At 41.4% G+C, this 22,839-nt stretch overlaps 1 protein-coding gene across 5 annotated transcripts in view; it reads left to right on the top strand.

Annotated features, from left to right (window-relative positions):
• Positions 1 to 3,788: 3,788 nt before the first annotated feature.
• Hnrnpm (heterogeneous nuclear ribonucleoprotein M) overlaps positions 3,789 to 22,839 on the top strand; it is a 47,351-nt gene continuing 28,300 nt past the window's right edge. For 2 of the 5 annotated variants that reach the window (XM_006990862.4, XM_042267093.2), the window contains exons 1-5: positions 3,804 to 4,030; positions 13,250 to 13,419; positions 21,281 to 21,333; positions 22,244 to 22,251; positions 22,339 to 22,432. In XM_006990862.4, the coding sequence (XP_006990924.3) occupies positions 3,918 to 4,030; positions 13,250 to 13,419; positions 21,281 to 21,333; positions 22,244 to 22,251; positions 22,339 to 22,432 (438 nt within the window). In that variant the 5' untranslated portion in view covers positions 3,804 to 3,917. Of the gene's footprint in view, positions 4,031 to 13,249; positions 13,420 to 21,280; positions 21,338 to 22,243; positions 22,252 to 22,338; positions 22,433 to 22,839 lie in introns of all 5 variants that reach the window. The other 3 variants (XM_076559592.1, XM_076559591.1, XM_076559593.1) reach the window with 2 other exon arrangements.

Genomic DNA, 22,839 nt, shown 5'->3' with positions numbered 1-22,839 from the left:
TGTGTGCTTGAGAATTGGCTCAGTGTTTAAGAGCACTGGCTGCTCTTCCATTGAAGAGGACATGGGTTTGATTCTCAGCACTCATGTGATGGCTCACAACCATCTGTGACTTCTTTGGGGGATTCAATATCCTTTTCTGGCCTCCACTGACACCAAGCATACACATGGTGCACAGGTACACAGACAGGCAAAACACCCATACACATAAATCACAAAGGGCCTTTCGTGGTGTTGCACATCTTTAATCCTAGCACATAGAGGCAGAGGTAAGCAGATCTCTGTGAGTTCAAGGGCAGTACAAAATACATGTTGAGTTCCAGGCTGGCTAGGGCTGTATAGTGAGACCATGGCTCAAGGAGATAAAATAAGGGCTGGAGAGATGGCTCAGAGGTTAAGAGCACTGACTACTCTTCCAGAGGTCCTGAGTTCAATTCCCAGCAATCACATGGTGGCTCACAACCATCTGTAATGAGATCTGGCACCCTCTTATGTATACATAATAAATAAATAAATCTTTAAAAGAAGAAGAAGAAGATAAAATAAGCCATGTGTGTGTGGCACATGCCTTTAGTCCCAGCACTCAGGAGATAGAGGCAGTAGGATCTCTGAGTTCAAGACTAGGCTAGTCTACATAGGGAGTTCCAAAGCAGTCTAAATAGAGATATCCTATTTCCCAAAACAGAACAAAAACACAAAACAAAAAAGCCACCCGGGCGGTGGTGGCGCACGCCTTTAATCCCAGCACTCAGGAGGCAGAGCCAGGTGGATCGCTGTGAGTTCGAGGCCAGCCTGGGCTACTAAGTGAGTCCCAGGAAAGGCGCAAAGCTACACAGAGAAACCCTGTCTCGAAAAACAAAAACAAAAACAAAACAAAACAAAACAAAAAAAGCCACAAACCCTCAAAACCACAAAAATAAACAAAATAACAACAACAAAACCAACTTGAGAGTATACAAAGGGCTGTGAATGTAGCTCAGTGGCACAAAACATGCTTAGCATGTGGGAGGTCCTGGTTCCATTCCAAAAGGAAAAAGGTAAGTACAATTTCCACTTAGCTTATATTTCCAATGAGCCCTTTATACTGAGACCCTTTATACTCACTAATAGCTAATGGCAACACTATCCACGCTTATCTGGGGTTACCATGGATGAGACCCAATTCTGAGCCTGTTTCACATCTCTAGGGAAGGAATAGTAATTACTGTTATTCCATTTTAAAGGTGGGAAGACCGAGGACCAGTGTATGAAAACCTTTATTTGAAGTTCTACAGCTTTAGGAGCTGGGGGTCCCGGATGCTCCAGTATTAAGCTTTGTGGCCTACCCCCCAGGCAGACTCTAGAAAGATGTAGAATGTGACCATGGTAGTAACAGCTTCTGTTTCTTCATGTCCTCTTTGCTTAGTTGGCCTCAATATGTGGCCCTGTTGGCCCTGGAATTGTGTAAATAGGCTGGCTTCAAATTTGTGGTAATCCTTTCGAGTACTGGGATTACAGGTATGTGCCACCATGCCTAGCCAGCTCACCTTTGAGCTCTTGTTGCATGCTGAGTTATTTAACAGTTAAGGGTGCTTGACATCTCCCTGAATTTAATGCCCAAGGCTTCTCTGAAAAGTGGTTTTTGGGGAATCTTTTAACTCTACTTTCAGATGAGCGAATGGAGTAGGCTCATCATCATTCCAATACAATATGGGTCCAATACAATATGGTCCTTCTGTTTTTTTTTCTGCACCCATCCCTTGGCTAGTACATAGGGTGGGGGCGGGGGGTACGATGGCACATAAAAACAGTATCTTGCTGCCCTGACTGGAATGACAAGGGGGAAGCCAGTTTTGCAGAAGGCTAAAACTCAGAGGCTGGAATGTGTTTGACTTCATGGCTGGAACAGTATGATTGAGGAGCAGAGCTAAGATGATCAGGCAATAGTGACAGGTGAACTGGTACCTATAGAAACTTACATAAATGCACACAGGCACATTTGCTCTCCTGGCCTACCTAGTTTGGCACCTACTTATCCTTATCCTAACTTTAGAATGTAGGGCCTCTGGAGATGGTGTAAGGGTGCTCCAGAAGGTGCCATCAAGGAGAGAGAAGGGGGGGGGGAACAGGGAGGGAAGGAGGAAAAGGGGATGTTGGGAGTGGAGGTTTCTGGTATACATCTCTTCTAATGCTTTGAATTACATGGAAAGTTTTAGTTTGATGTTAGCCTGTCAAGGATTCTGCATACAGGACTGGTTCTGTGGCTCAGTGGGTAAAGATGCTTGCTACCAAGCCTGTAACCTGCATTTGATTCCCGGAACCCACCTGGTGGAAAGAGAAAACTCCAACTTGCAAGCCATGGCATGCTACAAGCCTGTATTCAATCACACACACACACACACACACACACACACACACACACACACACACACACACTAGTTAAAAAAAAAAATCCTGCCAACAGAATTTTCATTTTCTTTCTGCCCTAGGACCATTAAAAAAAAAAAAAAAAAGCTTGTGTCTCCTTGACATAACATGGCTGTTGCCACCCATGAAATCATAGCTGGGGTGGTTACTTGCAGAAGACAGAACCCTTTAGCATTCCATCATGGTTGGGATGGGGCGTGGTAGGCATCACCTTTCCCTGAAGACCTATTGGTGGTAGTTGCTAGAGGACGGAGGTGTCATTTTCTTCAGCGGTGTAGCCTATGCTCAGGTAAGTAAACCCCATATCTATGCTCATGTAAGAGATCCTAACTCAGTAGTTCACAAAACAATGACATGGAAGTAAGTAGGGAATTTATAGGAAAGAAGGTTCAGTGGGAGTGTGAGGGGGGATAAGATGGTAACTGGAGGTGAATATGATACAAATACTGTATAGAGTCAGGAATTGAAGCTGGTAGAGTGCTTGCCTAGCATGTTCAAGTCCCTGGGTTCCATTCCTAGCACTGAACAAACAGCATGGTTCCTAAAGTCTATCATTCCGGCACTCAGGATGTGGAGTTGGGCAGGTCGGACATTCAAGGCCAGATTCTGCTACACAGAATTCAAGGCCATCATTCGCTAGAAACCCTGTCTCAAAAAAAAAAAAAAAAAAAAAAAAGTCCCAGCTGGGCATTGGTGGCACACGCCTTTAATCCTAGCACTTTGATAGGCAGAGGCAAGCGGATCTCTGAGTTCAAGGCCAGCTTGGTCTACAGAGTGAGTTCTAGGACAGCCAAGACTATGCAGAGAAACCTTGTCTGGAAAAGCCCGCCCCCTCCCTAAAGTCCCAAACAAACTAAAAATACATGATATACATATATGAAGTTGTTAAAAATAAATTAATAAGCCGGGCGGTGGTGGTGCACGCCTTTAATCCCAGTACTCGGGAGGCAGAGGCAGACGTATCTCTGTGAGTTCGAGGCCAGCCTGGACTACCAAGTGAGTCCCAGGAAAGGCGCAAAGCTACACAGAGAAACCCTGTCTCGAAAAACCAAAAATTAATTAATTAATTAATTAATTAATTAATAGGTAGACGTGGTAGTGCATGCCTTTAATTCCTACACTTGATAGTAGGGGCTGGAGGATCTTCCAGGCCAACTGGGGCCACATAGTGAGGCCCTGCCTCAAAAAAGAAGAAGAGAAATTAGTTACTAAAACAGAGGGGTAAGCTGGAGTGAGTAGGTCAGTATGAGCACTCTTATTAGAAGTGTGTAAGGGCGGTACTCGGACTTCACGCACAGCAGTACTCAAGGGCGCCGGGAGGCGTGGCTTGATAGCTAAGGGAGCAGATAGTCAGGGGGCGTGGTCTGGTATCCAGGGGGCGTGACCCGAGGCGAGGAGGAAGCGGGAACCGGTCGCAGCACACGCAGGCGTTACTGGTCGTGCGGGGTCACGTGAGCGCGCAGGCGCAGCTCGGCACAGCTCGCTCCCTCACACAAAGCCCAGACGCGGAGAAAATGGCGGCAGGGGTCGAAGCGGCGGCTGAAGTAGCAGCGACAGAGCCCAAAATGGAGGAAGAGAGCGGCGCGCCCTGCGTGCCGAGCGGCAACGGAGCTCCAGGCCCGAAGGGGTGAGTATTCTAACAGCAATGTGCCTTTCCCAACTCGGGCCGCGCTTCTTTGCAGCTCCGTTAGGTGTGTTGGCCGCTTTCTCTTCCCCCAAGGCGGCGCGGCGTCTGCGCAGGCCTTTCCCTGCCGAGAGTCGGGGGCGGCGGAGGCTGTGATGACGACGGAGCTTGGAGAGCCGCACCGGTCGCCCCCTTCCGACGGCGCTTGCCTCGGCTGCCTCAGCCTCCCGGCGGCCCGGGCGCGTCGTCGAGGCCTGTGGCCTGCCTGCTCTTTTACTCTGGGAGCAGTGATGGCGTGCAGGCTGGCGGGAGCCCGAGTCTCGCTGCACCCCTCAGAGGGGTCTCGAGGGTTGAGCGACTAAGGCTGTGTGGTTTCAACCCCTCAACATTACAGCCCGTGGTAGTGGGGGTGTTCTTGTCTCGGCTTCTCAGATCCGCCAAGTTAGGGGTGGCAGGGGTACGCGCGCGGGTCATCACGTGTACGGTCAGCAAACGGCGGCGGGACAGGGAAGGTGTCGCACCTGACTGGTTGCAGGGTTCTGAGACCCTCGGTGTCCGTTCATCTCTCCTGCAGGAAGTACTTCCATCAGAAGTACTGGGTCCCCGGACCCAGGCTCCCGGGCTGGAATCCTTCCGCTTCTTCCTCAAGCGCAGAGTTGGTAACAGTAGGGAGAAGTGATCCCAGCTTGCTCAGTGTTCATCCTTAGCGACATAAAGTCATAAAGTGTGCGCGGGTGAAGACACCTCTTTGGGGTTTCAAGGTTTCAGAAATTAGGATAGCCAGACTTCATCATTTCCTTTTCGGAATCCTAATTGGGGTCTGTTCCGGGTCCTTGGTTTGTTTTTGTAAGTTCGGCCTGATGAGTGCCAGCTTTTGGGGAGGAAGTTGAAGCTGAAAGGATCCAAAGTGCAAAGTGTGGCCAAGCTATATAGAGTGAGTTCAATCAATGGGAAATGGGGTGAGACCGGGTCTCAACTAAAAAAGAGGGATGGGAACGTAGTAAAGTAATAGAGCAGTGGCCTGACACTCCAAAGTAACTAGATTCCATCCCTAGTAACACACTACATGGCAGACCTTCCCGAGCCAAAGAAAAAGTTGTCTTCAAGAAGGAAAACGTTCCATTATGCTCCCGTGAAACTCTATTCACGCTGATTTACCATTACTTGAGAAAGGTGTGGGAAAACATTTTGGTTCTAAGACCAGCAGCTTATATCTCTGAATTTTCGTCTGCTATCAGATTTGTAAGGCAGGAAGCTTTAGGATTCTGGGGACTAAAAGTATTTTAAACACTTGTTGATAAAGCATCTACTAAGTAATGGCTACTGTGTTACTGAATCTATGTAGAATCTGTGTTCTATGTAGATCTGTGTTCTAGATCTATGTAGAAGTAACTGGTTAACTGGTTCATATCTGTGATTTCAGTATTTGGGAGGCAGAGTTCCCCAGTTTCAGCTACATAACAAGTTCAAGATTTGCCCACAATATATGAGTGCCTGTCTAAAAACAAACCAAAAATGTGTGAACTTGTGATATTATAGCCCATTAGGAGTATTTGCCCAGGATGTACAAGGCCCTGGGTTCCACCCCACAACACTGAAATAAATAAGAGAGGGGCTTCCCTTTAGTTATTCCCAACACTTTTATTATGGAACGTCTCAGCCTTTTGAATGTGTTATTGTTACTTCCCTGTCTACCCCCTTTGGAACCCAGAGTCTTGCACTCTTTCCTATGAGCTACACCTCCAATCAGTCCTATGTTCACTTTTTTCAGCCTTTGTTTTAGAGATGTCTTGTAGGATCCAATTTCCTTTCTCCTCCAATCTTTGCTGTTCCCCCAGTTTTTGAGATAGATGCCTGGCTAGCCTGTAGAGTCTACAGTGTAGTCCTTGGTGGCCTTGAATTTGTAATGATGCCCCTGCTTCTGCCACCCAGTTGCTGGAATCAAAAGCATGCACTGTCACTTCTGGCTTTTGTAGGATTCCTGAAGGGCTTTAAGAAAAGTTATAGGATGAAGTGCTGTCAGAACCTTTCTAGGTGAAAGGTTGAATTTGTTATAGAACTCAGTACAGTGGTACAGTTTGCAAATTTTCTACTGTCCATTTTAAATAGATATCTTGTGACTGAGTCATTTGACAAACTAGGTGCATAGAAAGTTTCAGAGATGAAATAGTGTTGGAAAGAACCTGAGTGGTCTGAGACTGGCTTAATGGAGGATACTTGAGAAAGGGGCAGCACTTAAACAGTTTTGTAGTATGGGTGGGGAACAGTTGTTTTTTTTTTGTTGTTGTTGTTGTTTGTTTTGTGTGTGTATGTGTGTATGTTACAAAATACTTGAAGTAAAACATCTAAAAGAATGGAAGAGTGCTTCCTCCCTACTTTTTGACTAGTTATCAAACCGGGGTCTTCATGCTTATAAGCATTGCCTACTGAATCTTCTCACCAATTGGTTTTTATTTTTTTTTATTAAAAATATTATGTGAGCCAGGCAGTGGTGGCACACTCCTTTAATCCCAGTACTCAGGAGGTAGAGGCAAGTAGATCTCTGAGTTTGAAGCCAGCCTGGTTTACAAAGTGAATTCCAGGACAGCCCATAGAGAAACTCAAAAAAACAAGAAAAGAAAAGAAAAGAAAAAGGAAAAAATATGTGAATTGCCTGCATGTTTATGCACTATGTGCATGCAGTGCCCATGAAAGCCAGAAAAGGGCATCAGATCTCCTGGAACTAGAGTTATTAGCAGTGGGTGCTGGGACTTGAACCCAGGTCCTCTGGAAGAACAGCTAGTATTTTTAACCACAGAGCCATCCATCTCTCCAGTCCACTTATTTAGTTTTTGATGGTAGAGACCATTTTATTTTATTTTTTAAGTGTTATATGTATGCATGCAGGTGAGTGCCTGTGTTTGGAACCAGGAAGAGGGTGTCAGATCACCTGGAGCTAGAGTTAAAGGAAGTTGGGCACTATGGGTGCTTTTAACCACTGACCTATTGTTTTTTGAGACAGCATTTCACCCTGTAGGTCAGGCTGGCCTTGAATCCTGCTGCTTTCCTCCCCTGAATGCTGTGATGATAGATGTGTACCATCATGCCCTGCTCTGTTTGCTGTACTTTAAAAGGTGATTGTATATTTGGTGAAAAGGATTTTGAGGCACATTAGATTGTTAGCTCAAGATTAGAATAGGAGGCTCTGTATTATTTGAGTGTGTGCTGTCAGATCAGAGCTTTGCTGTTACTTTACCCTTTGAATTTTTTTTTCCCCCATGACTGGAGAAACAGATGCCAGCCTGCAAAAGCTTACTTTTAACCCCCCCCCCCCATGGTTTCCCAAATGAGCTCTCATATTACTCTGTTTTGCAGTATTAGAGTTAAAGCTGAATTGTCTCTTTGGTAGTTTATAATGGGATCAATGCTTAGACTTTTTTCTCTGATGGACACTGGTTGAAATGTGTTAAAACCTCCCAAGTGGGTGCAGTGCTAAAAGGCTAGGAGCAAATAGGTCTCCCTTTTCACACCTCTCAAAATTATTATTGGTGTGCTGTGTGCTAACTCTTTTTAAGTACTTGTAACTTGGTAGTAGCCTCCACTTATAAAGAGTATTATTCAGACTTTGATGTATGGCCCTAGCTCTTAGATACCTGTAGTACTTGTCTTTACATATTTTGTACTTAACATATACCAACTTGTTTTTGGTCTTAGTCTTTTTTTGTAGAAATAGACAGTTTACTTATTTGTTTTTGTTGTTGAGACAGGTTCTCACTGTAAGTCATTTTGACTTCAAACTCAGAAATCCACCTTCATCTGCCTCCCCAGATCTGGAATTAAAAGTATTCTCTACCATGCTGGGCAGAGACTGTTTATTATTAAAGAGAAACATTGCTGAGAATAGAACTGGACTAGTGAGCTGGGAAAAAGCATATTCTCAAAAGCCCCAAACTGCTTTTGGTTATGCTGTCTTTGTTTTGTCCTAGAACTAGCTTTGTAGACCAGGCTGGCTTTGAACTCACAGAGATCCACCTGCCTTTGCCTCCCAAGCAGCTCCGGATTAAAGGCGTGGGCCACCACCACTTGTGGTGTTTTTTTTTTTTTTTTTGTTTTGTTTTTTAAAGATTTATTTATTTATTATGTTTACAGTGAGTGTTTAGCCTGCAGGCCAGAAGAGGGCACCAGATCTCATTGTAGATGGTTGTGAGCCACCATGTGGTTGCTGGGAATTGAACTCAGGACCACTGGAAGAACAGCCAGTGTTCTTAACCTCTGAGCCATCTGTCCAGCCCCACACTTGTGGTGTTTTTAACTTGTGGTGCTTTTTAACAAAACAAACAATCGGCTTGTTTTTTTTTTTTTTTTTTAAAGGCGAGATCTTATGTATCTCTGGTTGGCCTCTTAACTTACCATACTCTTCTGCCCCTGCTTCCTGGGTGCTGACTACCACACATCCTTGTTGTTGATCCCCACAGCAAGCCTGGATACAGGCTATGTTGGTTTGCTAGTAAAAAGTCACACTAGAAACGGACTGAGTTATGTGGTTCGTTAAGTGGAGAATCTGTAGCTAGAATAATGTTCCATTAAATAGTCAGAATTTAAAAGACGTCTCTGAAGATTGATTTATGAAAGAGGTTGTTTTCAGGAGGGAAGATGGATCTTTGTCTCTGAAGACACGATCAGAATTTCAAGGTATTGAGATTTTTCTCCCAAACTATATCCTTCTCTTGATTGAGAAATTCCAAAAATAGTATAAGTGGTAATTATGCATAGGAATGTCATGAAGACATAAGAGATGCTAGGGAGACAAAAGGCATATTAGATTGTTAGCTTGAGATTAGAATAGGAGGCTCTGTTATTTGAGTGTGTGCTGTCATAGCTTTGTTGTTACTTTGCCCTTTGATTTTTTTTTTTTTTTCAAGTGGGTTTTGTTGGTTTGTTTTCTTTGTTGGTACTCATTATATAAACCAGGCTGGCCTGAAACTCAGAAGTCCACCTCAGTCTGGGATTAAAGGTATGTACCACCATGCTGGGCTTGAGACTGTTTTAGTGTACTGAATAGAATAGTCCTTCATGGTTTATATGAATTAAGGTACTCAATCTTTATATAAACTGTCACCTTTGTATATAATATAATTTTAGTGTGGCAGAGCAATGATGTGATAAATCCCAAAGTTGTATAAAACAGGTGTTGATTTAATGTCTTGCAGATACCTAATATATTTTAAGTCTTAGCATATTATGATATAAAACAATTTGTTAGACTATTAGAAAAGATTATTTTATTGGGCTTGTTTGGAACTTTGAGTAACTGGGTGCCAGAATCTAGTTTTTCTTGGCAATTTGGGATTGAGAGCCAGTTAGGTAAAGTACATAGATTAGCTACCTGTGTTGTCTGCAGGTTCTTTGAAAGATTACAGATTTGTTAGTTTATGTTAACGTTACAACTCAAACACACTGACATATGCTGGAAAGTTTAACAAACACGAGAAGAAAGTGTAAAGTTTAACCCAGGTATACACCAGTAGTCCCAGCACTCAGTAGGTAGAGAGCCAAGAGCTATATAACATCTTCATCTTCTCATTCTCTTTCTCCTTGTCCTAGGGACTGAATCCAGGGTCTTGTGTTTGCCAGATAAGTGCTCTGTTCTCTAGTTAAATCACTAACACACACACACACACACACACACACACACACACACACACACACACACACCCGCTTTGTAACACTTTTAACAGCTCTTCCTTGTTGGCACCTTGATCAGTTCTCCCTGGGTGTACCCTTTCTAACTTTGGGACATTTGGAAATGTCTTGAGACACTTTTGACCTTAATCTTCTAGGGGATTGGGTTTACTGTTACCTATTGAGTAGAGTTAAGACTGCCACCAAGCATCCTGAAGTGCAATGAATACAGGATAACAAGAATATCTGCCTGGGAGGCTGAGTCAAGAAGATTGCCAGTTTAAGCCAGCCTGGGCAAGCAACCTAGAGTTCCTGTCTAAAAATAAAGTAAAATAAGGGCTCAGAATTCAGTAATAAATTAATTACCAATGTTTTCTTTTTCATGCACACATGCATGCATAGGTCATAGGACAACTTACAGGAGTTTGTTCTTTCCACCATGTGGGTTCTGAGGACTGAATTTGCTTGGATCATCAGGCCTGACACCAGGTGTCTTTTTACCTAATGAGCCATTTTGCCAGCCCAATAACCTGATTTTTAAAAATGGTTGAAGAGCTAGGTGTAGTGGTGTGGGCCTGTAATCTTAGCACTAAGGAGGCAGAGGCAGGAATTAGTCATCCTTGGCTAAAGTTTAAGGCTATCTTGGGTAGAATGAGACCTTGTCTTTAAGCAGGGGAGGACAAGTATTTGTGAACATCTCACCAAAGAATATAGATTGCAAATATGCAAATATAAAAATAAAACCCCAGAACTGTGAGTTGTTAGGGAAAAAATAAAACCAAGATACCATTTAAATACCTGGCATAATAGGTAAACTTAAATAATGACCATGTTAAGTATCGTCAGAGAGAAAAAGGAACTTGGGAGAATTGTATTTTCTTGGTAAAATTGTGCTACCATTTTTGCAAACATTGACAGGTTCTTTTTTTGAGGCAGGTTCTCATATAGACCAAGCTGGCCTCAACCTTCTGCCTCCTTCCTTCTGGGATTAAAAGTATGTGCAACCAGGCCTGGCTTACTTATTTTCAGAGCAGATACTTTTAATTTTGAAGACAGTTTTGCTTTTTCAGATTGAAATCCATTGTGAGTTAATTTACAGAGATAGTTTATAGATGAAACTTTAACGTGATGCTTATAAACTAAATTTGCTTTTTGTTTTGAGGCATGGTCTCTGTGTAGCCCTGGCTGCCCTAGAACTCAATCCATAGACCAGGTTGGTCTCTAACTTAGAGACCCACCTACTTCTGCTGGGATTAAAGATGTGTGTCACTACAACCCGACTGAATTTTACGTTTTTTGAATGCTGTTTTTATTTTCCATAAAAAGTGAACAGAGGTTATGCAATTGATACAGATAGTCTTGAATTGTTATTTTAAAATTTAAGATTCTTTTTGCTGCAGGTACTTTATCAGTCTTATTTTCAATATCTTCCAGATTTGGAGTATTTATGATAAAGATGCCTACAAAGGGCTAGCAAGATGACTCAGACACAGTGGTTAAAGGTGCAGGACAAACATGGTGAAGTAGAAAACCAACTCCTAGTAGTTGTCTCCTGACCACCACATGCATTCCATGCAGCATGTACACTTAAACATACACACAAAAATTTAAAACAAAGCCGAGTGGTGGTGGCGCATGCCTTTAATTCCAGCACTTGGGAGGCAGATACAGGTGGATTTCTGTGAGTTTGAGGCTAGCCTGGTCTACAAAGCGAGTTCCAGGATAGGTTCCAAAAGCTACAGAGAGAAACCCTGTCTTGGGGGGAAAAATTAAAACAAAACAGAAAATCCTGTTTATAACTCAGCACTTAGGAGGCAGAGTTCAAGTCCACCCTGGTGTACATAGTTCCTAGCCACACAAGGCTACATAGTGAAACCTTGTCTCAAAAAAAAATAAGTCTTTCTGTGAATACTTTTGTATTATCTGCTTAAGCAGGACGAGGTTTCAGTATTAAATGTTACGGATCTGGAGAGATGACTCATGGTTAAGAGGACCTGAATTTAATTCCCAGCATCTACTTGGCAGCTCACACTGTCAGTAATTCCAGTTCCAGGGGATTTGACACCTTCTCTTGACCTCCTTGGACACCAGTCAAGCACATGGTATAAATATACATGCAGGCAAAACATTCAATATGCATGGAAGAAATACTTTTAAAAAAACAGCTATTACTATAAGGATTTGGGAAGGAAATCATCATTAGTCTTATGGCATAGAAAAATAGCATTGAATATGTTAAGATGAACTTTATGGTATACTGCCTGTTACATAATCTGCATTTGAGTATGAGTAAGATCTTTTGAGGAGTTTTTTCTGAATACAGTTGGTAATCAATATAAGTTCAGAAAGGCCAATATTTTGAAAAGCTGAAAACAAGAGGTAGGTCAAACCCCATTTGCTTATGAGGAAATTAGCGAGAGAGAGAGATTGGTCAGAACAGGACTTGTGTGCAGTGGTGCTGTGCCTACCCTTTGAGTAGTAAAACTCAGTGAGCTGCTTCTCAGTGGTGAGTCATGTGCTATGATTAACCTCAAACCAAACACCCAGCTGCTGTGGTTGTAATTTACTTTTAGCTGTAGGTGGATCAGGAGAATATGGGCGAGATACTACTGCCTGTGTCCTCTACTTATTATGTAGTTTAGAATTAACAGGTGAGCTGAGCAGTCTATGAAAACAGACTGAAAGTATTACTGTGTTACTGATTTTTTTTTTTTTTAATTAAATGATTTTTTGAGACTGGGTTTCTCTTTGTAGCCGTGGCTGGCATTGAACTCAGACTGGCTCTGCCTCCTGGGTGCTGGGATTAAAGGTGTGTGCCACCACCTCCCAGTGCTGACTGATGTTTTTAAATGTAAACCTTTTAAATATTTGGGATTTTGGGAGGCAGAGGCAGGTGGATCTTTGTGAGTTTGAGGCCAGCCTTGTCTACAGAGTGAGATCCAGGAAAGGCGCAAAGCTACACAGAGAAACCCTGTCTCGAAAAACCAAAATAAAATAAAATAATAAAAGAAAGTTATATTTAAGTACATTTCTATCCATAGATCCTCTGGTTAATGGTGACAAGTGGATTGATGTATAATTTAAGAACTTTTGTTTTTGCCAAGAAACATTTAGAGATGTGTTGGCAGATGGTATTGTGTTTGGCAAACTTAGGTGATGGATTCCCTCCCCCATCCCTCACCCCCATGCTTGGGAAGTTGGCCTCACTCCCTCCTTCTGTGTTATGCAGCATAAAGAACTATACTTAAGCCTAGGATAGCACATTTCTCTTGAGCATGGGTTCTTGATAGGTAGGTGTGTTTGTTCTCATTTAAGTGAGGCTGACTCTGCCTCCTTTTTCTAGGTGTTGGGATTATAGGCATGTGCACTATTCCCAGTGTGTGTGTGGGGTGGGGGGTTAGGTTATAAGGAATGCATAATTGCAAATATCTGCTGTGAAGACCTTCATTTGGAATGTTCCAAATCAAAACCAGCATTGTCCTCATGTCATACATAACTGTGGGATTATAAACCTGTTACCACAGATACCACTAACATAGAAACTTTTTCTCTTGAATTCAGTGAAGGAGAACGACCTACTCAGAATGAGAAGAGGAAGGAGAAAAACATAAAAAGAGGAGGCAATCGCTTTGAGCCATATACCAATCCAACTAAAAGATACAGAGCCTTCATTACCAACATACCTTTTGATGTGAAATGGCAGTCACTTAAAGACCTGGTTAAAGAAAAAGGTAATGGTACTGGTGGTGGAGTAGGGTAAGAAGGTTGGTGTGTCTTCTCTGTGGCTAATCTGGATTTTTTTTGTCAGTGGAAGCTGCTCTAGGAAGAGCATGTGTTCTGTTCAGGTTTAGATCTACCACTAGATCCCTCCACCCTTTTTTTGCATTCACACCCACATGTTAAATAGGGTGATTTATATGGTCCCTTGACCTACAAATAATTTTACTGGCTTTGTTGGGGACTTCAGTTAGGTTTGAGAGGAGTGTTTTTATGTTAAGGAAATTTATCAAAATTTTCACGTTATTTTTTGTGTGTGTTTGTGTGTGCGTGCGTGTGTATGTGTGTGTGTGTGTTTGTGTTTGTGTGTGTTTTAATTTACTTCTGTTGTTTAAGTTTTTTTTTAAGTGGCTAAGAGATAGTTTTAATTTTTGTGAGTATTGTGGAATCAAAAGTTGGTGCCTGGAATGTCTGTTGCTCAGATTCTAAACTCTGTAACGGGATCTGCTGTTTTAACTGAGCTCTCCTCTGAAGTAAAGAGAGAGATGGACAGTAGGAGAGCTCAAATCATCTGTGCATGTGGTGCTGTGAGGGTGTATGGTGTCCCGGCCTAGGTATCCAAATCCTGGCCTAAGACAGGTCAAGCGACCAAGGGCCTCTGCCGCCTGGAGGTCTGAGGGGACCACCTTGCCTCTGCACACGGGTGCGTGGCCCTCTCCTGCATTCTGTTTGCTCTTGTCCTCCTTTCCTTCCTGATTCTTAGCCCTCATGGTGGCTCTCAGGACTGAAGAGATTGCTGGGTCCTGGTTTAGATAAGGTAGATAAGAAGCTCCTCTTCTCCCCCAAGGGAACCTAGGATCAAATTACCCTTAATGGAGTCTCTGAAGGACTGAAAGGTATTGGTTTTCTGGAGCATTCATAATGAAGAGAGATTTGAGCTTGATTTGTTGAATGATTAATTCTAGTGACAAAGATGTCACTTGGATGTCCCTTTGGTGTGTGTGCTGGTGCCCCAGCATTGAGTTTTGAAACTGAGTGGCCACTGCCATCATTATCCCATTACTTACTTGACCGTGACATGCAAGAAGCACTAGGCACCGTGAACCTTCACAGTAACATGTGCTGCTCCCATGTGGTATTTCTCAGATAAACAGATGAAAAACTGTTTTGGTGTGAGATTTGTTTTCCTGCCTTGATCAGCCAAATCATTCCTGCCAATCCTCCTAGAGCAAGAGTGAAGTTTCTTTTGTCTGAAGGGAGTGTCATGTGGCATCCCAGATACAGTGTTCTTGGTTCCTTGGGACTGCTGCTTTCATATAAGCTTAGAATTTCTGTACAGTACAGTTGGATCTCATTCGAATTAGTTTTTGGAATAAACCCCAAAATTTGTGTTCTTGTGATTTGGTTGAACCACTGAATTGCTATCCCCATTGATAATAAGGTGTAGTAGTTCCAAGAACCAGGAATGTGGCTTTGAAAATGCAATTGTTAGAGTTTTGTAAGAGATTGCAGGCCAAACTACTTTTTCATTTTTAGGAGTGTGTGAACCAGTTTTGGGACATGATGGATAAAGTAGGTGATATTTTTACTGCTTTACCATTCAGTAATTCAGTTTTGGAAGCCATGAAGCTGGTAGCAGCAGCAGGCATGACGTTTCTGGATGTAGAAGCAGTTCACCTCAATTACTATTTTGTCCTGTATTAAGTGTGGAGCCAGCCTGGTGGTTTACTTGGAGCCTTCCAAACTGGTTCTCATATTCCCCTGGCCTACTGCCATGGATGTGGGTGCTCCTCCCTCTCAGTGTACTTTTGTTGGTGTAACTCAGAATTACAGGTGTGCAGTAAATCTTTTTATTGAATGTTAAAATGTTCTTGCTTAGTGCTCCCAGGTACAGGTTAAACTAATTACTCTGCTGTCTAAATAATTAGCAATTATTGGATTGGGAGTAAGAAAGGTTAATTTTTCTGTAGTAATGTTTAGATTCAGTGTGTGAAGTTTAAAGACATTTACTTTATTTACCTATGTATGGCTTCTTAAATGTTCTTGTTTTTATTATGAGATTGAAAATTTTTTATTTTTGTTTGATCTTAAAATGTTACTAGTTTCGCTCTCGCTCTCGCTCTCGCTCTCTTCTCTGTTTATCTCTTCTTGAGATGGTCCTCATCTTGATCTCTTTCTGAGATGGTCTAACTATGTAACAATGTCCTAGAACTCATTGTGTATACCAGACTAGCCTCTGTGGAGATCATAAGAGACACAAATGCCTCTGTCTCCAGAGTGCTGGGATTAAAGGCATTAATTTAATGTGTTGTCAGAAAGTCCTAAGTTTTTGGAAAGTTTAAGTGGCAGATAGCAGTACTTAAACCCTAAAAGGATTGGTTTCATGGTAACCATAGTTGAATAGATCACAGAGATTGGGCTGGCGTAATCAAAGCAGTTTTTCCAATCTGCAGTCTTCTCTGAGAAAACTCTGTCTTCCTGGAATAAGAGGAATAATTATTTGCCTTTACCTCCAGTCTCTGCCATTCCAAGTGTCATTAGTTGCAGCCTGTCAGAACAAGACAGGAGCTTAAAAAGGCAGCACTGGTGATAGCGTCTCATGTACCATTTCCTGACTCCTGATCTTCCTCTTCTCCTTCTTTGATACCAAGCATGTATTTTGTGTTTAATTTTACCTGTTTAGCAGCATTTTAGGATATTCTGTTAATGATCTTGTAAAAACCTGTTCATTTGCACTTTCCCCTTGGAAAATGACACAGAGCTTGTTTGGTGGTGCTATAGTGAAATCAGTATTGCCCATTTTTAAGACAAGATGCATGGAAAGTGTTTTGTTTTTTTTTTTTTTCCTCCTCTGAGCTGTGCTGCTTTTTTGCTCAACTCCTATCAATGAAGGTCCTGCATTAAGATACTGTTTTTACACCTTGCCCTTTGCTTGACTACCTGCTCCCTGCTCCAAGGTGTCCCAGAGGAACCAAGTGAAGGTTTATTTTATTTGACTGTTTTTTTGAGACAGGGTTTCTTATATATCCCAGGTTGGGTGCTGGTGTGACAGGTGACTTCCATAACTTGGTCATCCTTTTTTAATGGAGGCATTACAAGTAACAAATGGTTTGACACCAGAGCGTACTGGATTGAAAAAACAATTGGGAACCATTTTTACATGAATTTAAATTAGAGGTTGCAGAACTATGATTGAAAGTAATTTTTATTATCCGTAGCTACTCAAAAAATGGGATACTGTCTTTAAAATGTTTGACTATAAGGACTGGGTACCAGAATGATGATTTCTTTTAAACAAAAGGTGATATTTTTTTTCTTTTCCTTTGTTTGTTTTTTTTTTTTTTTTTTTTCATCTTAAAATAAAGTCCGCTGGGCTGTGGTGATGCCCACTTTTAAGCCCAGTACTTTGGAGGTAGAGGTAGGTCAATCTCTTAAGTTAGAGGCCAGCCTCATCTACAGATTGAGTTCCAGGACTGGCAAGGTTACACAGAGAAACTGTCTCAAAAAACCAAAATAATAATAATAATAATAATAATAAAAACCAAAATAATAATAATAATAACAACAACAACAGTAATAATGTCTTACATTAATTGGAGCCCTTAAAATCCTCAGAATGATGCCAGGCAGTGGTGGCGTACACCTTTAATCCCAGCACTCTGGAGGCAGAGCCAGGTGAATCTCTGTGAGGCCCAAAGCTACGCAGAGAAACCCTGTCTCGAAAAAACGAAAAAAAAAAAAAAATCCTCAGAATGAAAAAAGTTGGGTGGGGCTGGAGAGATGGCTCAGTGGTTAAGAGCACTGGCTGTTCTTCCAGAAATCCTGAGTTCAATTCCCAGCAACCACATCGTGGCTCACAGCCATCTATAATGAGATCTAGTGCCCTCTTCTAGCCTGCAAGCATGCATGTAGGCAGAACACTATATACATAATAAATAAATAAATCTTTTAAAGAGAGAGGGAGAGGGAGAGAGAGGGAGAGAAAGGGAGGGAGGGAGGGAGGGAGAGAGAGAGAGAGAGAGAGAGAGAGAGAGAGAGAGAGAGAGAGAGAGGAGAGAGAAAGAACAAAGTTGGGTGTTTGGAGCTAGCAGTGTGGAGGTGGGGCAGCTGCCACCCAGGCAAGACTCAGCTGCACTGGTGAATAAACACTGTGCCCAGTTTGAGGAAGAAAGAAAAGTCAGTGATAGTTTACTTTCAAATCCTAGTTTAGCGGCAGTCAGTTTAATTTGTATAAGCAAAGATTTCTTTAAGCCTTTAATCCATGTGTTAATATTTAATGATCATCACCGAGTATTTTTCAGATTGCTGCTGACAGAAAACAGAGGCCTAGAGGGCAAGTATATATAGTCCAAAAGAAAGCCTCTCTTGGTTCTCTGCAATAATTTGCATTGTGGTTTGGTGAGGTAAAGTTGCTTTCCATTTCAGTTAAGTTCCTGCCCAGTATTCTTCATATTTTCCTGTTGGAAATTGAGCTGTTACTGCAAGACCTGTTATGCAAAAGCACTCATGTTTAAGTACTGCTGTTGATCCCCAGCTTTCTAGTCATTGCTGTAGGCAATAGAAAGCTTGTACTTTTATCACTATGTATTTGGCTGAGTCAGTTTATTGTTGTGTAGGATGGCTTTCCATATTTGAAGTTGTCTTTTTTTTTGGGGGGGGGGGTTGAGACAGGATTTCTCTGTGTAGCTTTGGAGCCTATCCTGGAACTCACTCTGTATATCACACTGACCTCGAAATCACAGAGATCCACCTTCCTCTGCATCCCAAGTGCTGGGGTTAAAGGCGTGTACCACCACGTCCGGCCTTTTTTTCCTTCCCTTTGAGATTGGGCTTTTGCTATGTTAGACCAGACTGGCCTTGAGATCCACCTCCCTCCAAGGGCTAAAGACATGCTCCCAGCTGAAATTGTCTTTATGAAATGTGCCTTTAATCTGTGCAATTTTTCCCTTAGATTGACTGAATATTGACCACTATGATACATAGAAAGCATGCTCAACAGTGTGTCCTGCTTTCTTTCATGCACACGTCCCCTTCAAAAAACAAAAACAAAAAAGAATCCAAGTATGGTGACACACCCCTGTAATCCCAGCATTTGGGAGGTGAAGGCAGAGGATTGAGAATTTATAGGCAAGCCGGGGCTGCATGAGACCATCTCAAAAAACAAAAAATAAGGACAGGCTTTGTAGGTAAAAGTGTTTTCTGTACAAGTGTAAAGACTTGTACAGCAAGCTTGAATCCTCACAACTAAACTACAATAATCCTACAAAGAGATGGCAGAATCCTTATAGAAGTTCACAAGCAAGTATATGCAGAGGTGAAAATGAGACTCTAATCAAGGTGGGAGGCAAGGACTGACACTCCTAAGGTTGTCCTCTGACCACCACAAAGGTGCCATGGAACACATATGCCCCAACTCTCACTATTGTGTGCATGTGTACACAAACACATAAGATTCCAAGAAAGATGAAAGGTCCTAGGTTCAATCCCTAGCGTACAAGCCATACATACATGTATTTTCTTCAGTAAAGCTTTGGTTTCTATATTCTCTTAGTTCTTTTTCAGTCTTTTTTATTTAGATACTTTGACATTTAAATCTGCAGTAGATTTGTCTTAGCAATCTACTCTTGGGATTCTGTGGATAAGCTGTACTGACTACATAAAACAAATCCTTGACATACTAGAACAGAGGAGGCTATTGTCTTTTTAAAGCCTTCATGATTACCTTCCTCTAGAGAATTGAGAATTACAAACAGGAGTAACCACATGAATTCTCTTGTGGTATCAAGATTGGAATATTACAAACTTGTGAAAAGCATAGTTATTGCTGATATTGCCCTAGTTTAGAAATACTTATTTCTGACCCACAGAGAAAACATTTCTAAGAGGGAGACCATTTTTAATCAAATGTTAGTGCACAGGATTGAAGTTGGGTGTGTGTCTTTACTAGAATGTCAAATGGAAAAAGCTGTAATTTTCTTAACTTGGTATTTTGTTAAAATGGTTATGACTGTGGAAAAAGTTTGTTTTGGACTTTGTTGTTTTCTAGGTTGCAGTAACATCGTTTTGATTAAAGTGTCTTTTGGCTACAAGCTAGAAATTTCAAGTGCAACAGTCCTTGGATTCTGACAAACTTAAAAGTTGTCTTGAGGTTGATTTTGTGATTCTTTTATTTAAGGTTATTGGCAGTAGTCACAGCTGGTAGGAGACAAATTTGGGATTTCTTCACTGGTTTGACACTAGGCATTTTCATCAGTGGAGATAAGAGAGCTGTTGGTCCTTGAATGGCTGCTGCTGTTGAAATAAATGGCTTTTAACATGGCTTCAGAAGTGGTCATGGAGTTTTTGAACTGCTTTAACTTTTGTAAGGGTAACATAAAGCCAACATGTACAACTGTCCCTTGGCTGTGATCAGTTTTTGTTGTTATTTGCCTGCACAAAATATGTACTCAGAATCAACTATAATGGTCCCTCCCATTTCATTTTTCTTTCTTTGCACTGATTCTCCTTGTTTTGTGCAAAGTACCAGTTCTGTAACATTTCAGGAAAGACAAGGAGGATGAGGCTATAAACTTTGAACACTTGGCCTTCAACCGCTGTGCAACTCCATTAATACATCCTTAAGATGTTCATTGTGTTTGTGAAATAATTTTTGTTTTCCATTTAAATCTTTACTTTCTGTATTGATTTTAAAAATCCTAATTCTTACTCCTTTGAACAAAGGAGTTTAAGTAGAGAGGCCCTGTCAAGGCCTTTAATGGGTTATTTTTAACCCTTGCACTGCTAAACTTAAGTGAATTGAAGACTTTAATATCATAATCATCCTTCTAAGGAAAGAGTGATTGATTCCTAAGAAATCCCCATTATGCCCTTTTTTAAACTTTGGAAATGTGATTTAGAGGTTGTTTTCTAGAAGTTAATGCTTTGAGCCATCTTCAAGTTCAGCAGCCATTTTGGTGGTTGTCTAGATGGATTTAACATCTGGTTATGGTGGTCATGAATTGGCAATCCAAACCTTGGGGAAATCTGCAGAAATTTTGGAAATCATTGCTATTTTTCCCTTTGCATGTAGCTTAGAATCATTGTACTGTGTTTAACTATCTTGTTGCAAACTGTGCCCCAAACTTGAATTTGTACCCTCTTATGGCCTTTTTAGGAAATGGTAAGAATATGGCCTGATGCTATTCAGACTTAACAATTGTATAGTCAATATTCTTTCTCCAAACTGGTGCCTCGGACTGTGTGTAGAATTCAGCTATAGAATTTGTGAGGCTCAGTACAAAAAAAAAAAAAAGGACGGTGCTCTTGTTAAAATATTAGAAATTTCAGTATAGTGCTTAAAACCTAAACAAGCACAGGGCTTTGTTACACAGTTTGCACACACACAAAGCTGGCCCTGAGGTTGTGTCTATATTCCTTTTGGTTTATGTATAGGCACATTCTTGTATTTGTGGCATGTGAGGTCAGTTCATTGGCATTGTGATGTATGTGCTGTTTATCTGACTTCACCAGTAAGAGTATATCTGTAAAGCTCTTCTTCCTTCCCCTGAAAGTAAGTCTTGCAGAATTCTTTCCCGTAGATTTGGATTGCCTCTAGTCATGAGTGAGCATTACAGATAGGGAAATTGGTAATGGAAATCTGTGGAAGTAGCGTGTTTGTGGTGGGAGGAAAATCAAGGACATATTGTTAATGACTTTTCACCTATTTTACTGCACACCTGTAATGCCTAGTTTGGTGGTTTGGAGAATATGGAGTGTTTCTGGGCTTTCTTATAAGGCAGAGGCTCCATACAGGGTTGCTGATGATTGTTCTAAATTCCCATTGTTTTCTTGGCTTTTCTCCCTTGGTTTATGTGTCGTCTGGAAACTGATTTGTAGTTGGTGAGGTAACATACGTGGAGCTCTTAATGGACGCTGAAGGAAAGTCAAGGGTAAGTGTCTGAGAGAATTTCTTCTGTGGATTTACTACATGAAAATGTAACTGTATGGTGGCGTGGACTCGAATGAAATCAGGAAGGCAGTGAGTGCTCATGTTATTGTAGCCATGTTTGATTTTGCCAACATTCTAGTAGGGTGGGAGGGGGCTTGCACACAGGAGTCCCGCTTTTCCAAATGGCTGGCCAAAGAGCTTTCTGGTATTCTGTTTGGATGCCCAATTTGGATAACTGGGGACCATTAGCAGCATTGTCTCTTTGTTTAACAGGAATTGGCTGTGTGTGAATTATGCATGGAATTTTAGTGGTGGTATAATTAAAGTAAAAGTGTGTTCTTGTTTAGAAAATGTTATTCTTGGTTGTTTGCTGATTTGAAAGTTGTGTGAACCAAAGATTCTGAAAAGTAGCCTTTGTGCCAGTAAATTGTAAACCACACATTACAAACCTGAACGTTCAAAATTGGCCTAGTTTAATGAGAATATAAACTACTTTCTGTTGTGCAATAGAATGGCTTAGAATAAGCAAAAGGACGAACTTAGTTTATGGAAAGGTTGGATTTAGTAGGAGTATGGTAAGGATTGATTGAGTACAGAGGGAAGCAGATCAAAAGTTTGTGTGATTTCTTGGAGAAACTGATTTAGGTCTGCTCATTATAAGTTAGCAGCTTTAGTGTAGTGCTGGTAATGTGTAGGAAAAGGAGATAAAGGAGCCTCTAGCTTTTTACAAGGAAGGCTAGGTCATGCACTTCTGTCAGCTTCCCCTTAGAAGGATTAATTTTTAAAATCCTGACCTTTGTTACATAAATCATATCTTGAATTTGTTCATAACTGTCATTTATATTTACTGTTTTGTTTTTGTTTTCTTTTTCCCCCTTGCTCTTCTGACTGGTCTGTGGCCTCTTTCAAAGGGATGCGCGTAAGTGTTACCTATTTATACTTACTGGCATTTGAATTTTCCAAGTTGTAGGATGGTTTTATTTATTTGCTTTTGACTCTTTTATAGTGTTGTTGAATTCAAGATGGAAGAGAGCATGAAAAAAGCTGCTGAAGTTTTAAACAAGCATAGTCTGAGTGGAAGACCACTGAAAGTCAAAGAAGTGAGCTCTTTTTTTTTTCCCTCCTTCCTTGGTGTTGGTGATGGAACCCAGGGCCTTATACATATTAAGAAAACAGTCTGCCACTGAATTACATTCCCAGCTCAAAAGTAAGGTATAATTGTTTGGTGAAGATAAGAGTGGTCCTTGACTAAAATGTATTGAGTAGACCAACCTGTTGTTTTTGTTTATTTGGTTTTTGTTCTTTTAAGACAGGTCCTGTAGTGAAGAGAGTCTTTATATCCACCAGTCTGAATGCTATTCTTGGCCCATCTTTGTTTTTGGTTTTGTTGTGTTGTTTTTTGAGACAGAATCTTGCTACAAAGCTTTGATTGGTCTCAAACTTGGGATCCTTCTGTCTCAACCTCCTAAGTGCTGTGATTGCAGTGATGTGTCACAGTATGCCTGCC

Source organism: Peromyscus maniculatus, chromosome 22, assembly GCF_049852395.1.
Source record: "Peromyscus maniculatus bairdii isolate BWxNUB_F1_BW_parent chromosome 22, HU_Pman_BW_mat_3.1, whole genome shotgun sequence".
Taxonomy (NCBI): Eukaryota; Metazoa; Chordata; class Mammalia; order Rodentia; family Cricetidae; genus Peromyscus; species Peromyscus maniculatus.
Note: the sequence above shows the minus strand (reverse complement) of the source record. Positions and strands in the feature narration are given on the sequence as shown.